Source organism: Staurois parvus, unplaced genomic scaffold, assembly GCF_062004578.1.
Source record: "Staurois parvus isolate SC_StPar_1 unplaced genomic scaffold, SC_StPar_1.0 ptg000321l, whole genome shotgun sequence".
Lineage (NCBI taxonomy): Eukaryota > Metazoa > Chordata > Amphibia > Anura > Ranidae > Staurois > Staurois parvus.
In genome coordinates, this window is record NW_028318117.1 from 47,931 (window position 1) to 63,269 (window position 15,339).

At 39.3% G+C, this 15,339-nt stretch overlaps 1 protein-coding gene across 1 annotated transcript in view; it reads left to right on the forward strand.

Moving 5' to 3' along the window:
• Positions 1–15,339, forward strand: part of MYO1C (myosin IC) — an 87,449-nt gene that overhangs the window by 46,118 nt on the left and 25,992 nt on the right. The window contains exons 22-26 of the mRNA XM_089683733.1: positions 4,664–4,823; positions 5,972–6,055; positions 7,869–7,962; positions 8,465–8,520; positions 10,828–10,963. Coding sequence (XP_089539859.1) covers positions 4,664–4,823; positions 5,972–6,055; positions 7,869–7,962; positions 8,465–8,520; positions 10,828–10,963 — 530 coding nt within the window. The remainder of the gene's footprint in view (positions 1–4,663; positions 4,824–5,971; positions 6,056–7,868; positions 7,963–8,464; positions 8,521–10,827; positions 10,964–15,339) is intronic.

Consider the following 15,339-nt stretch of genomic DNA (forward strand, 5'->3'; position numbering starts at 1 on the left):
ACACCCCTCACATTTTTGTAAATGTTTTTATTATATCTTTTCATGTGACAACACTTAAGAAATGACACTTTGCTACAATGTAAAGTAGTGAATGTACAGCTTGTATAACAGTGTAAATTTGCTGTCCCCTCAAAATAACTCAACACACAGCCATTAATGTCTAAACCGCTACACCACTAAGTGAAAATGTCCAAATTGGGCCCATTTTCTCTCCCCGGTGTCATGTGACTCCTAAGTGTTACAAGGTCGCAGGTGTGAATGGGGAGCAGGTGTGTTTAAATTTGGTGTTATCGCTCTCACATTCTCATACTGTTCACTGAAAGTTCAACATGGCACTTCATGGCAAAGAACTCTGAGGATCTGAAAAAAAAAAAAGAATTGTTGCTCTACATAAAGATGGCCTAGGCCAGTGGTGGGCAACCTTTTTTTTCAACTGAGCCAAATCTCGCCAAAACCACGATTGAAATTTATTTTGAGAGCCACATTTTTAAAACTGAAAATACATCCCCCATATAGTAATTCATCCCCCATATAGTAATTCATCCCCCATATAGTAATTCATCCCCCATATAGTAATTCATCCCCCCTATAGTAATTCATCCCCCCTATAGTAATTCATCCCCCCTATAGTATTTCATCCCCCATAGTAATTCATCCCCCCTATAGTAATTCATTCCCCATATTGTGTCAATTCACTTACCTTTGCTCCGCGCGTTCCTCTCGCCGTGTTCCCGCGCCGTTCTGGTCTTCAGGGCGGACTGTGAGAGGAGAGGAGTTCGTCACGCTGCCCCGCCTACATCCTGGCTGCCCCGCCTACATCCTGACAGCTGCAGAGTCCTGACTTTTGGGGCGGCCACCCGAGAGGAGGGAGGGGAGGGGAGGGGGCGGCCGCCCGAGAGGAGGGAGGGGAGCGGGCGCCCGGCACACAGAAGAGCCACATTTAAGTTTGTAAAGAGCCGCATGTGGCTTGCGAGCCGCGGCTTGCCGACCACTGGCCTAGGCTATAAGAAGATTGCCAAGACCCTAAAACTGAGCTGCAGCATGGTGGCCAAGACCATACAGTGGTTTAACAGGACAGGTTCCAATCAGAACAGGCCTCGGCATGGTCGACTAAAGAAGTTGAGTGCATGTGCTCACTGTCCTATCCAGAGGTTGTCTTTGGGAAATAGACGTGTGAGTGCTGCCAGCATTTCTGCAGAGGTTGAAGGGGTGGGGAGGTCAGCTTGTCAGTGTTTAAACCATACGCCGCACACTGCATCAAATTGGTCTGAATGGCTGTTGTCCATAAGGAAGCCTCTTCTAAAGATGATGTACAAGAAAGCCCACAAATAGTTTACTGAAGACAAGCAGACTAAGGACATTGATTACTGGAACCATGTCCTGTGGTCTGATAACACAACGATAAACTTATTTGGTTCAGATGGTGTCAAGCGTGTGTGGCAGCAACCAGGTGAGGAGTACAAAGACAAGTGTGCCTTGCCTACAGTCAAGCATGGTGGTGGGAGTATCATGGTCTGGGGCTGCATGAGTGCTGCCGGCACTGGGGAGCTATAGTTCATTGAGGGAACCATGAATGCCAACATGTACTGTGACATACTGAAGCAGAGCATGATTCCCTCCCTTCGGAGACTGGGCCGCAGGGCAGTATTCCAACATAATGACCCCAAACACACCTCCAAGACTACCACTGCTTTGCTAAAGAAGCTGAGGGTAAAGGTGATGGACTGACCAAGCATGTCTCCAGACCTAAACCCTATTGAGCATCTGTGGGCATTCTCAAACGGAAGGTAGAGGAGTGCAAGGTCTTTAACATCCACCAGCTCCGTGATGTCCTCATAAAGGAGAGGAGGAGGACTCCAGTGGCAACCTGTGAAGCTCTGGTGAACTTCATGCCCAAGAGGGTTAAGGCAGTGCTAGAAAATAATGGTGGGCACACAAAATATTGACACTTTGGGCACAATTTGGACATTTTCACTTAGGGGTCTACTCCCTTTTTTTGCCAGCGGTTTAGAGTTATTTTGAGGGGACAGCAAATGTACACTGTTATACAAGCTGTGCACTCACTATCTTACATTGTAGCAAAGTGTCATTTCTGCAGTGTTGTCACATGAAAAGATATAATAAAATATTTACAAAAATGTGAGGGGTGTACTCACTTCTGTGAGATACTGTAGGTCTTTAGTTAGACCTCATCTAAAATACTTTGTCCAGCTCTGGAAACTTTGCTTACAGAAACACATTTCTAATATAGAATGGGTCCAGAGATGGGGAAAAAAATGGGGAAAGACCTGAGGAATAAAACATATCTATATATAGAATTCAGGAACTTAATACTTAATCTTAAGGAAAGAAGGGAAAGGGGGGCATAATTGAAACCTTAAATTGTTCATGACAGGTATTTATATAGCGCTAGTAATTTAAAGTGTTCTTTAAATATTGTACATTTACATCAGTACATGCCTTACTATCTAAAGTCACATGCATACTTACACATACTAGAGCCAATTTATACAGGCGCCAAATAATCTACCAGCATGTCTTTGGAGTGTGGGAGGAAACCAGAGTACCTAGAGGAAACTCATGGAAGCACAGGTAGAACATACAGATTCCATGCAGGTTGTGGCCCTGTTGGGATTCAGTCCAGTGATACAAGCCATAATACATTAAGGATGTGAATAGGGTTCAGGAGTGCAGTAGTTTCAATATAAAGCGAAGATCAAGAATGCAGTTGCATGACCTCAAACTGTTAGGACGAAAATTCAAACTAGCCTTACAATTTACCAAAAGAAAAGTTGATGCTTGGACCAAACTTCCAGCCACTAGCATGTCAGTAAATTAGTGAATTTAAACACGCTTAGGACAAATGCATGTGTTTAGACAAACAAGAAAAAAATCCAAAATCAATAAAGGTCCACTTCAACCTTTCCTACGTCACCCTTTTATGTTTCTATTTTTAAACCTTTTTTATTTATATATAGATATATTAAGAATAGATCTTTTAATAATGTCGACTTCTTATGAAAGGAAGTGACCCCAGATTTATGCACTCACAAATTCAGCTAGCAGTGGAATGTGGAATGTTTCCAGATAACATGGGAAATAATACATCTCCTGCATTCGTAAATAATGTTCCAGATCATAGAGCTTGATAACTCTAATGGGCATTCCTGACTATCCACATACATAAGTCTACATAATTGTCAAGTACTGATAAATAACCTTTCTCCACCATGTCCTACTCTTCTCTCTCTCTCTTTTTTTTTTTTTAAACTAAGCACGCATAGGGAATGGTTTACTGAAACTGGAGAGTGCAAAATCTGGTACAGCTGTGCATGGTAGCCACTCTGCTTCTAACGTCAGCTTGTTCAATTAAGCTTTTTAATTGTTTTTTAAAGGTGTTCATTTTGTATTTATTAAACACAAACAATAACAGAACAAGGGGAAGACAAATAATAACAGGAACTCGAAACATAAATCAGAGAATAAGGATACAGAAAAGGGGATAAAAAAAACTAAATTATTGTACGCAAGAAACCCAATACATATAAAAAAAAGAGAATCACAAAACAAATTAAATAACAGGTAAGCAGTCAGATACATACAACAGCAGCCAAACACATACAAAAGTCACAAACAAGCACAAACACCCGCACTATCATCTCTTTTACAAATCAGAGGAAATCATTAGCATGTGGAATCCAACCACTCAAACCATAGAACCCTGTGACAATGGTTGTGACAAGAGAGCATCTCCCCAGAAAGAGTCCGCTATATCTAGCCAAGACTGCCAGATTTTCATAAAATCTTTGGGACAGGCCCGTCTGTTTATAGATATGCTTATATTGAGGCAGCTTCAATTAAGCTTTGACAAAAAAAATGTGAAGCTGATTGATTTCAGTGCAGAGCTGCATCGGATTTTGCACTCTCCAGTTTTAGTAAATCAACCCCACAGTATTCTAATGACTGTCCATGCAGTCTTTACATAAGTTGGAAATGTCATATTAAAGCTGATTTCCAGCTTTGCTGTCACTTTAAATAGTTTGAGTCAAGCTGGCCCAAAGGAGCTATTTCTTACAATAACAGGTGCGCCTGCTGTTCCTCGGCTACATACACTATACATGTCACAATCTCCACCTCGGCTAACCAGAGGAACCAAAGTATTTGTGCCGCTCAGCCGAATGGCGTTTTTTTCCAGGTGAGGAACAGGATGTTCATGTCCCGTAGCCAAAACACAAGGTAGCGAATTAGGGGAAGTTTTGTATTCAATCAGAGAAGACAAAGCTGCCTATGAATGGCTGAGCATTTTTCAGCTTGACTCAGTTTTTTTGAGTGTGGAACAGGATGCTTGTGTCCTATAGCTGGAACACAATGCTGTATTACTGTATGTGTAGCTGACTCTACATACAGTTTATACAGCATGTACATAAATCACACCTGTTGGTGTAGGAAATAGTTTGTTTGGGCCAGTTGACAGTAAAGCTAGAAAAGCTGTTTTAATGAATATATGCTATTAGCTAACACATTGATTTTGTTTTACTGTAAAGTTTATTAGTCAAATATGTGGTAGCATTAAATGATGGGCAAATAGAGTATGTGCAGTAACGAAATGTGAATGGCTATGTGGGAAATGACTTGTGAATTGTATGTTTTTATCGGTCTGCAGTTTTATCAAGGGCTTCATTTACCGCGATCAGCCCCGTTGCACTGAGAATGAGTATTTCCTGGACTACATTCGCTACTCGTTCCTTATGAACCTCTATCGGAATCTGCCAAAGAATGTGCTGGACAAGTCCTGGCCTGTGCCACCTCCATCGCTCAGAGAGGTGAGCAGACAAAGTGCCTTCTCTTCAGCGATGAACTGCAAAGTTCTCAGCCTTGGACCTGCTTTAAGTATATGCCACAAGAGTAATATTGCTTCCTCAAAGAAGCAGTGCTCTGAAGGTGTGGCAATATAGCCAATGTTGTGCAAGGAGTGATTATTACATTATTACATCACTGTAATTTCTAGCCTGGAGGATACGTTAATCTGAGACGCAATGTCTCTTGTTATCTCCATAGAGTACTATCTTTATTGGTAGGTAGGATAAAGCATACTATGCATATAATTTCAGCGCGTTGTTCATTAAACTTACAATACCATCTCCACATACAGTCAGTCAGTAGTATCTCTGGACTACCTTTCCTTATCTTGAAATGCCTGAGGATATGAAAGTTAGATTACTTACCACAGCAGAGTAAATAAAAGTACATTGCGAACATAAGGAAGTTTGTAAGTAGAATTTTAAAGATGAACTAGTAATTATTACTAAGTTAATTTGCAAGCCTTTTTTGACTTTTCAGATAAGATAATGTTTTTTGTAGCATATTTTCATAATCTGTTTTAATATGCAAAGCTGTGATTTTCTTTCTAATGTTCTTTTATTCTGGACAGTTTTTTTTTCTGAAGATAAAATTACATATATCAATCCATATTGTGTATTATTTTCAGCTTTTCTTTTTGGGTATAAGCTGGTCTTTAAGCATTCATGAACTTTAAAGGGTCGTCTGTGTGTGTGTCTGTGTATTAAAACAAGAAGTGCTTTTTTATCTGTCTTCCCTGCATCCTACCTTGAGTGAATGAGTTTTGTATGTTTTCTGCAGCACCAGAAGAGCAAGATGTTGTAATAGATGCTGGGGTTGCCTTGTTTACCCAGCGGCATGCAAGGAATGTTCAGGATGGACTAACCCTTTAATTTGTTTCATTGGGGTGGTTGTTGTCAAGTTTACCTGCTTATAGATGTAAATTTGTTATGTTGCAACCCTCCTGTCGATGTACTATTTTATTATCATTTTAGTTTTATTCAAATAATTCTAGAGGACAAATTGTTCCATACCCAGGAAAGCATTTGTGATTGAATAATGCAGCTTGCACAAAACCCCTTTAGATAGAGCAGTAAAACAAGACAGTAATTGTACTCTCTGGTTTCTCTAGGCCTCTGAGCTCCTAAGGGAAATGTGCATGAACAACATGGTGTGGAAGTATTGCCGTAGAATTAACCCTGAATGGAAGCAACAGGTAACATTTGCTAAAGTATAACAAAACAGAGCATTTTTATCTCATGTGGCATGTATTCAGATGTTTGCAAATTTTCCCTTACAGCAAAAGCTGTAATGTGCAGTCTTTAGATCAGCCTTTTTCAACCAGGGTTTAATGATACCCTTGGGTTCCTGCTGAGGTTGCAAGGGGTTCCTTGAGCAGTGGTGGATTGATTTCCTACTTGACGGTAATGCATAGCTTTGGCATCACGGTCACTCAATAGAACCAGTGATGTGGGACCAATGGAACCTCTACTCTCATGTCTCTCATCTCTCAGATAAGTAAAAATGAAACTGAAAGGAGGTCCGAGAAGGCAGCAATGCAATTAATCAGAGATTTATTTCAAATTAAAGGCACAGGTACACTGCTAATGCCCTGATGTGTTTTGCAGGTGCCTAATCATGTATCATGGTAAACTGCTTACTTGTGGGCTTGCGCATTTCATCTTGCATGAATCTTTGTTTAATTGCATCACTGCATCTCAGACAACCTCAACTGAAATTGTGGCAGCCTCTGTAAGGCTGAGGCTTTTAGAGAGCAGCTGCATGTGAATGGAGCCCCTGGATGCAGCACGGTCATCTTGTTTGTAAGTAACCACTGACTTTTTAGCTACCTGTAAGGGGGGGGGGGCATTCTTTCTACTAAGAACTGGTGGAAGTCAGTCTTCCCATCTACTTTCAATGCAGTGGAGCAATATATTACAACCCAGGACACAACGCCTCTTCATATCCTGTCTTTTGCTTATGTCGTTTTTCGGCCCGCAAGGTTCTTGCTGCAGCACTCTGTAGTTGGATCGGTTGACTGTTGCTGCTGTTGGGCCTGGTGGCACAGTTCTCTTGGCCTAGTTGTTGCCCACCCTTCCATTTCATTGTTTGGGAACGTCCCAACCTCTGTGAATTCTCAGCCTGTGTCCTGTACTATACAATACCGTTAAGAGGAATTTTGATGTGCCTGTAAATTCCATATCTAGGAGTACAGTACAGGACACAGACCAACCCTCCCTTTTTATTCCTGAATTACACTTCATTGTTCGTTACAGAAATAAGAACTCGTGCAGTAGGGTAGGGTAATAGGGGGTTGCCCAAGGGGGTGTAACCTGAAGGTCCAGCCTATAACTCATGGTATATGAATAGTCAGTCTGTGGCCTGTACTGGACTCCAATATATTTAATTTATAGGCTAGTCAAAATTCCTCTTTTGTCAGTTCCTTTATGGCAAAGATTAAGACAGGCTGGCTAAGACATTTATTAGATAATTTCACTGTTTATTAGCTTTGCTGTAAACCAACTTTACCTTTCATTGTACAATATCTGCAGCATGGCAGATGCCTACAGATACTGGATGGAAGCGAGTCTGATGCAGGCAATAAAAGGGAATCTGGTAAAGGCAATTTGAAGTCTAGACAGGCAGCTAAATAAACAATTAAACATCTAAATGTGACCTGCCTGAAGATTTGCACTGTGGTCTACAAAACTACAGTTATCCCATGGTGTCTCTTAATGTAAAAGCCATGAAATACAGAAAAGCACCATGCTTGGCAGATCACAAGAAAGGACTAGGATAAATAGATGCATTCCCCAATACCCATTGTATTATTTCCTGTTTATTATGCAGCTTAGTGAGGTGCACATTCCTGTCTTGTCATTTGCAAGTGCAACGTTTTTGTTTACCTTTATTCACCTTAATTGTGTTTTTGATTCTTGTCCTCAAATTTTTCAGCTAATCATTTCTTTTCTTTTTATTTTGATGTTCATAGTTTGTACTGTATTGAATATCTTTTCTCTCTTATCCAGCTGGAACAGAAAGTTGTTGCCAGTGAAATATTCAAGGACAAAAAAGACAATTACCCACAGAGTGTTCCACGACTTTTTATAAACACTCGACTTGGTGAGTGATTTATGGGTGTAGATAAAGATCTGTGAGTCAGAAGTCCATCCCTCTCTTCCCTGAACTTTTTTTTTTACTTGCATAGGTAGAAATGCAAACTGCTTTCTTAAAGTTTCGTTCCTTCATTGCCAGGGATGTCTGTCTTGTTCATCTTTGCATTTTTAGAGTGGTAAAATTAGCGGTTTAAAATTTAGAAAATTAAAACTTTTTAAATGTGTACTTACATGAGGTGGAGATAATAGAAAATTGTTGCATTCGCTTTCTGTTGGAAATTAGCTGTCATTCTTAACACTATTGATGATGATAATAATCGGGTTGCTTTTGGAAACAAACAGTCTTTTTCTATGGTCCATATCGGGCCACTTGTTACATATGTACTTTTCTTTGTTAGCTCTTTAAATACCTGCCTGTATAATGCTGCTGTTTAGAAGGAAGTTCACATGCCTTACTAAATTTTGATCAAGAATTTTTCTGTTTCCTACAACATGTTTTTCCTTTCCAGGAAATGATGAGATCAACACTAAAATTCTTCAGCAATTGGAAAGCCAGACATTAATGGTATATTTTTATTATTACAACTCTGAGTCTAAAGCTGGTTATATACTGGTAGATTTATGAATGAATGTTCATAAAAACATTCATATGAAAATTTTGAATGGTACAATTGACTTGATGAATGGCATTCAAAAAATACTTCCAAAATCGAATATTAAAGCAAACAAAATTTTGACTTTTTTCAAATGAAAATCACATTCACGGATTAAAAAAAAATTGAGTGAAAATTTTCATCCTGTTCCTTCAAATCTAGCCACAACAGCTGTCAAAAATAAATTAAGATTTGACCCCACTAACGATTAGAAAATTAAAAGACATTTTCAAAATGAGCATTTTTGAGCAAATTCTGCTAGTGTATGACCACCATATGTTACATTCCGAATTAGTGCTCATTTAGTGCTTGAGCAAAAGCATAGCGGAAAGCAATAAAAGAGCTTTACTAAAGGTACGGGAGATACTTACCCTAACCCAAATATGGCTTCCTTATACTTTTTTTTACAGTCTTATTTTTGTCCTGGGTTTATTTTGTTCTCTGTATTTGACGCCTTGGGAAGCTGTGAGCAGTATCCTATAAACCTGAATCATCACAGTGCCCTGCATCAGCTGCTGTCACCCAAACACTGCAGAGCTGATTGCAGTGTATGTATGTGTGTGTGTTATATATATATATATATATATATATATATATATAACACACACTGTATTGCCCAAAGAATTGAGACACCCCTCCAAATCCTTGGATTGAGGATATGCATAGAAGAATGTCAAAAAATCCCCCAATCCAAGTGTGCAAAGCTTGTGTCTTACCCAGAAAGGTACTTCAACAAAGTACTGAGTAAAGGGTCTGAATACTTGTATATAAATAAATAAAAGATGGCACTATTCCTATAATGAATAAACTACTCAAACAAAGGCCAAATATATCTCTATAATATCACAATACATACACTATATTGACAAAAGTATTAGGACACCCCTCCAAGTCATTGGATTCAGGTGTTCCAAACACCTCCATGGTCACAGGCGTATAAAACTAAGCACCCTGGCATGCAGACTGCTTTTACAAGCATTTGTAAAATAGTGGGTCGTTCTCAGGAGCTCAGTGAATTCAAGTGTGGTACCATGATAGGTTGCCACCTGTGCAATAAAAGTCCATCCGTGAAATTTCCTTGCTACTAAATATTCCACGGTCAACTGTTAGTGGTGTTCTAACAAAGTGGAAGCAACTAGGGACAACAGCAACTCAGCCAGAAAGTGGTAGGTCGCATAAAATGACAGAGCGGGGTCAGCGCATGCTGAAGCGCACAGTTCGCAGAAGTCGCCAACTGTCTGCAGAATCAATAGCTAAAGACCTCCAAACCTTGTGTGACCTTCAGATTAGCACAACAACAGTGCGTAGAGAGTTTAATGGAATGGGTTTCTATGGCTGAGCAGCTGCATCCAAGACTTAATTCGCCAAGTGCAATGCAAAGCGTTGAATGCAGTAGTGTAAAGCATGCCGCTATTGGACACTAGAGCAGTGGAGACGAATTCTCTGGAGTGATGAATCACGATTCTCTGTCTGGCAATCCAATGGACGTGTCTGTGTTTGCCAGAAAACTAGTACTTGCCTGACTGCATTATGCCAAGTGTAAAGTTTGGAGGAGGGGGGATTATAATGGGGGGTTGTTTTTCAGGGTTTGGCCTTGGCCCCTTAGTTCCAGTGAAGGAAACTCTTAAGGCATCAGCATACCAAGACATTTTGGACAATTTCATTCACCCAACTTTGTGGGAACAGCTTGCGGAGGGCCCGTTCCTGTTCCAACATTGCTGCGCACCAGTGCACAAAGCAAGGTCCACAATGACATGGATGAGCGAGTTTGGGGTGGAGGAACTTGACTGGACTGCCAGTCCTGACCTCAACCCTATAGAACACCTTTGGGATGAATTGGATCGGAGACTGCGAACCAGGCCTCGTCATCCGAAATCAGTGCCTGACCTCACAAATGCGCTTCTGGAAAAATGGTCAAACATTCCCATAGACACACTCCTAAACCTTGTGGACAGCCTTCCCAGAAGAGTTGAAGCTGTTAAAGCTGCAAAGGTTGGGCCAACTCAATATTGAACCCTACGGACGAAGACTGGGTTGCTATTAAAGTTCATGTGTGTGTAAAGGCAGGCGTCCCAATACTTTTGGCAATATAGTGTGTGTGTGTATATCTGTGTATGTATGTATGTATGTATGTGTGCTTTAAGTGTTAAATTGTTGGAATATTCAATCAGTGGACATTCAGTGAGACTGAACTAACTGAGAATATAATATCTCTTAAGTATGCAGTGCCTGTAGTGAAGTATGACAGAAAGGGATACAAGCCCCGAAGAAGACAACTTCTACTCACTCAAAATACTGCCTATCTTGTTGAGGAAGCCAAAATGAAGCAGAGGATTGACTATGCTAATCTGACAGGTATGTGACTCTAATTGCCAGTTTTTAACTCTTCATTGTAAGTCATGAGGAAAATATTCGGTTTAAAACTTAAGACAGTAATGTCAATTCACGAAAACATAATGCATGTGCATGTTACTATTACCAGATTTGGGGAAATTCAATAAAGCATTTGCCAAACTTTTCTGACAATATGGTCCCTATTAAATGACATGTACTGCTTCATGAAAGCCTTACAATAGTTTCCTTAAGAGTTCCTACACACATACAGCGTAAGGTACTTCTCACTTGCACCACTTTTAGGCTCATTTACATGGGCACTTACTGCGAATTCCAAAAGCAAGAATCTGGGAATTTTGCAGCCAGAATGACAGCCGCAATTTTCAGTGTTTGCTTTTTGCCCATGTTGATTCACCCTAACAATGTGTCAGTATGACACTGATAAATTTACCTGACATTTGTTGTGTAGAGGTGTGACAAATCTAAAGTGTATCTTTGACACTCTTCATGAATTCCAGGGATTGTTTTCTAATTTTTTAAAATCAAACCAAAGAGTTGTTTCAAGTGGTGATCAAGTAAATATTCATGCCCTACTAATTCATGATAAATAGAAGCTTTCAAAATCTTTCCAGAAACATAACCATTTCAAAGCAATGCAGTAATCAGACTTTCAAAACCATTGCGTGTAAAATAATTTGTCTGCCTTGTGAGTTAATGCATCTTGCCAATATACACTTGTGTTTATATGTGCATTTATAGATAAATGTTTGCTGGGCACTCTAAAATGTGTTTCAAATTTTGGAAAGCTGTATTAACAGCTCAACTGGGGACCATTGCCCCAGCTTATGATGTTGCTCTGGGTCACTGGAGATGGTGTATGGAAGCTGCTATTGCTGACTTGCTGAATTAATTCGTAAGATCCAAAGCTGTCTCCTTGCTCTTGCCCAGAGAATCACCAGCCTGGTATACATATGTGAAGGATGTCTGTGAAGCCAGTCTTGTTCCAGTTTCAGGTCCTGAAGCTTGCACCTCTAAAGACAAGTCAGCAATGGCAGCTTCTATATTTCTATCCTGAAAGTTTCCCTTTGATGGTTAATGGTGTATTCTCTAAAACAAGATGTCTTGCACTGTTTAGGCTATTTTTATGTTGGTTATTAGAAACTTTACTTTTAATTGGTGATCCAATTAATATCTGTTTGCTAATTGGATTTGGCTCACCTCTGTAAAAATTGTTTTTTGCATCATTGGCTGACAGATTGTCATTAATCGTGCTTTTGAACTTTTCAGTGTCAGTCTGTTCTCTGAAAAACTGGGGCAATATTGTCTTTTAGTTTCATGTACTGTCCTCATCTGAGCTCTGTCCATAATGAATCATGTTGTCATGGTCCCCAATCACAAAACATTTTGTTTTTGTCTTATTTGTTGGACCGAATGTTATATGACACAGTTTGCACAAGACTGGTGTTGGTTTTGTATTCATTGTGAATTTTCTTCCCCATGCCCAATCATCTGATGTCTGCACAATTAATCCACAGTCTCAACATCTCAGCCAACTTCCATTCCAGTGACTCACCTGGATTGGATTTACACAAGCAAAATCTGTAGCATGTGCTTAGCAGGAATCTGATCTTTTCCAATGCTACATTTATGTAAATGTTATTGTAAAAAACTTTTGTCTTCATCGTTTGGGATCTAATGTTACTTACTTTTTAACAAGATATACACATCTTTACAAGTAAAAATTAATTTTTATTCAGGCACCAACATTTCATTTAAGCTGAATACATTTTATCACTGGTGGCTTTCAAGTTGTGAAACAGAACCAAATATAGTATATTATTGACTGTATAAACACAGATTTTACTTTAAAGCACCTTAGTGCCTTTTCTAGGAATATTCCACAATTTTGTAATTTGTCCAACGATGTTCCTGTATAGACTGAATCTTTTCAAATTATCTTGCATCATTGTCTGTGTCAGATTTACTGAGATTACTGCACATTAGCATCAAAATACTTTAATATATGCACCAACCTGTTTTGTATAAACGAAAAATGAGATTGCCTTACTGGTGAGTGTCCCTTTCTCAGTTTATACATACTAGGGCCAAAATTTGAACCTGTGGTAAAGGCAGATGGACATGATAGAAGTCAGATGCTGAGTTGTCTGCAAATTCATTACATTGTCTCCTGATCTGGTGGGATTATAGAACAATTTCAGGTAAAGGAGACAGATTATTGATGGTTTAACCACTTGAACTCCAGGAGATTTTACCCCCTTCATGACCAGAGCCTTTTTTTTTTCTATTCAGCACTGCGCTACTTTGGTGATTGCATAGTCATGCAACGCTGTACCCAAATGAATGTAATTTTTTTTTCATTCAAATAGAGCTTTCATTTGGTGGTATTTTTTTTTTTATTCTATAAATTAAAAAAGACCAAACGTTTTGAAAAAAAAAATATTTTCAACTTTCTGTTATAAAACATATTCAATACAAAAAAATCTAATTTCTTATATTTGGGCCAAAAATGTGTTCTGCTACATATCTACAAACTATGGTGTATTTATATTGGAATTTATATAGCTATGACTCTATAATGCTAATGGCGGTGATCAGTGACTTATAGTGGGACTGTGATAGTGTGGCAGGCCGTGTGGCGCTAGCTGACGCTGGCTGGGAGGAACACTAGCTGACGCTGACATCAATAGTGCCACTAATACAATGATCAGTGCTAATACTGCACACAGTCACTGTATTAATTACACTGGCTGGGAAAAGGTTAACATCTAGGGGTAATCAGAGGGTTAACTGTGTGCCTAACAATTTGTAATATGTGGTGCTTTGACCAATAGATGTGGCTGGTTTTTCTCCCTGCTTTGCAGGGAGAAGAAACGGCCACATTGCTGCTCTGTGTACAGAGTCCTGTGTTGTTTTTAAACATGGGGCTCTGTGCTATGATCAGACACAGTCGATCATCAGGTCCCAGCCATAAATCATTGGCTGGGACACACTGACAAAATTGCACTGTGTCCAACCACAGCGTTGGTCAGCAGTGAGGGCTCGCATGTGCGCCTCCGAACTGGAAACATGCTCATTTTAAGTTGCTGAGCCTGCAACTGCCACCCTGCTATAGTAAATCTACTGTGTTGAGGCGGAAAGCTGATAATTGGTAACAAATTTTATTGTACATACATCATAAAGGTGTTAGCCAAATAAACTGATGAAAACCAAATTTTGCAAAGGTGTCCCTTATTTCTAGTAATTAGTTTTTACAAAATATAATTGCACACACACAGAGGTAATATATAAAAATCCTTAATATGTTTTGCATATCTGATTTTCTGGATACAGCCCAATTTCTATCAATTGAATCCATCTGAAAACCTTACATAAATCAGCATAAATATATAAGTATACCCTAAAGCATGATTACATTGAGAACATATTTTGCCAAAATAAATTCCTGATTCAGTCTTCTAAACTCCTTTTTGGAGCAGTTAATCAGAATGTATTGCAAAAAGTGTGTGTAAACATGCCATGGCTGCTGTAGCATAATAAGTTTGCGTTCTACTATATGTGTATACTTGTCTATAGCATTATTCAGCAGTATATAGTAACCAAACAATTACGTATATTTAGATACTGAAAAAATGACACTCTTCTTTTGACAATTACATTAATAAAAGATATCCAAACATTCAATACACTTAAAAGGAGAGATTTATTGCTGTCAAGTATGACATAAGTGAAGGCTGATAAACAGGCCAACTCTATTGCCTTAAAAATGGGGTGCAGTTCTCTGTAGATATAGTCCCCTGCTAAAACGTGTGACAGGCTTTATCATATTTCTTGGGGAAACCCCTATGTTCAAAAATAAGCTTTTCATATGGTAATATTTGGATTACCAGTTGCATCCGTTTGCGCATAGAGGGGTGAGTAGACAGTGTTAGACTTGCGAGCTAAAAATGCATCCCACAGCATAATTCTAACATATCTCAGCCATTGTTCCTCGTCTAAAATACCCAATAGGCACACTGTTGGAGTGCAGATAGTATAGTCGATAGAGGGTGAACTACTTGATGCCAATATCTAACAATAGCGGAGCATAAACAGGGAAGCCACAGGGAGACAAAGAGGGTTACCTATAATGACTATAATAGCATAATAGCAGTTGGATGGTAAAAATCGTCCAGTATTCGGTATGTCAATCTCAAAATTGACATATAGCTAACACATGAAACGACAAACACAGGACATACAAAAAGGCATTCTAAACAAAAACGTCCGGACGTCCAGTTAGTTTCGTACATATAGAAAAACCGCAGCAAAAGCTGCTTGTGGGCAATCACAACTAGTGCACTTCAGGTCAGATATTCGGTGCATAGTGTGAAGTCTGA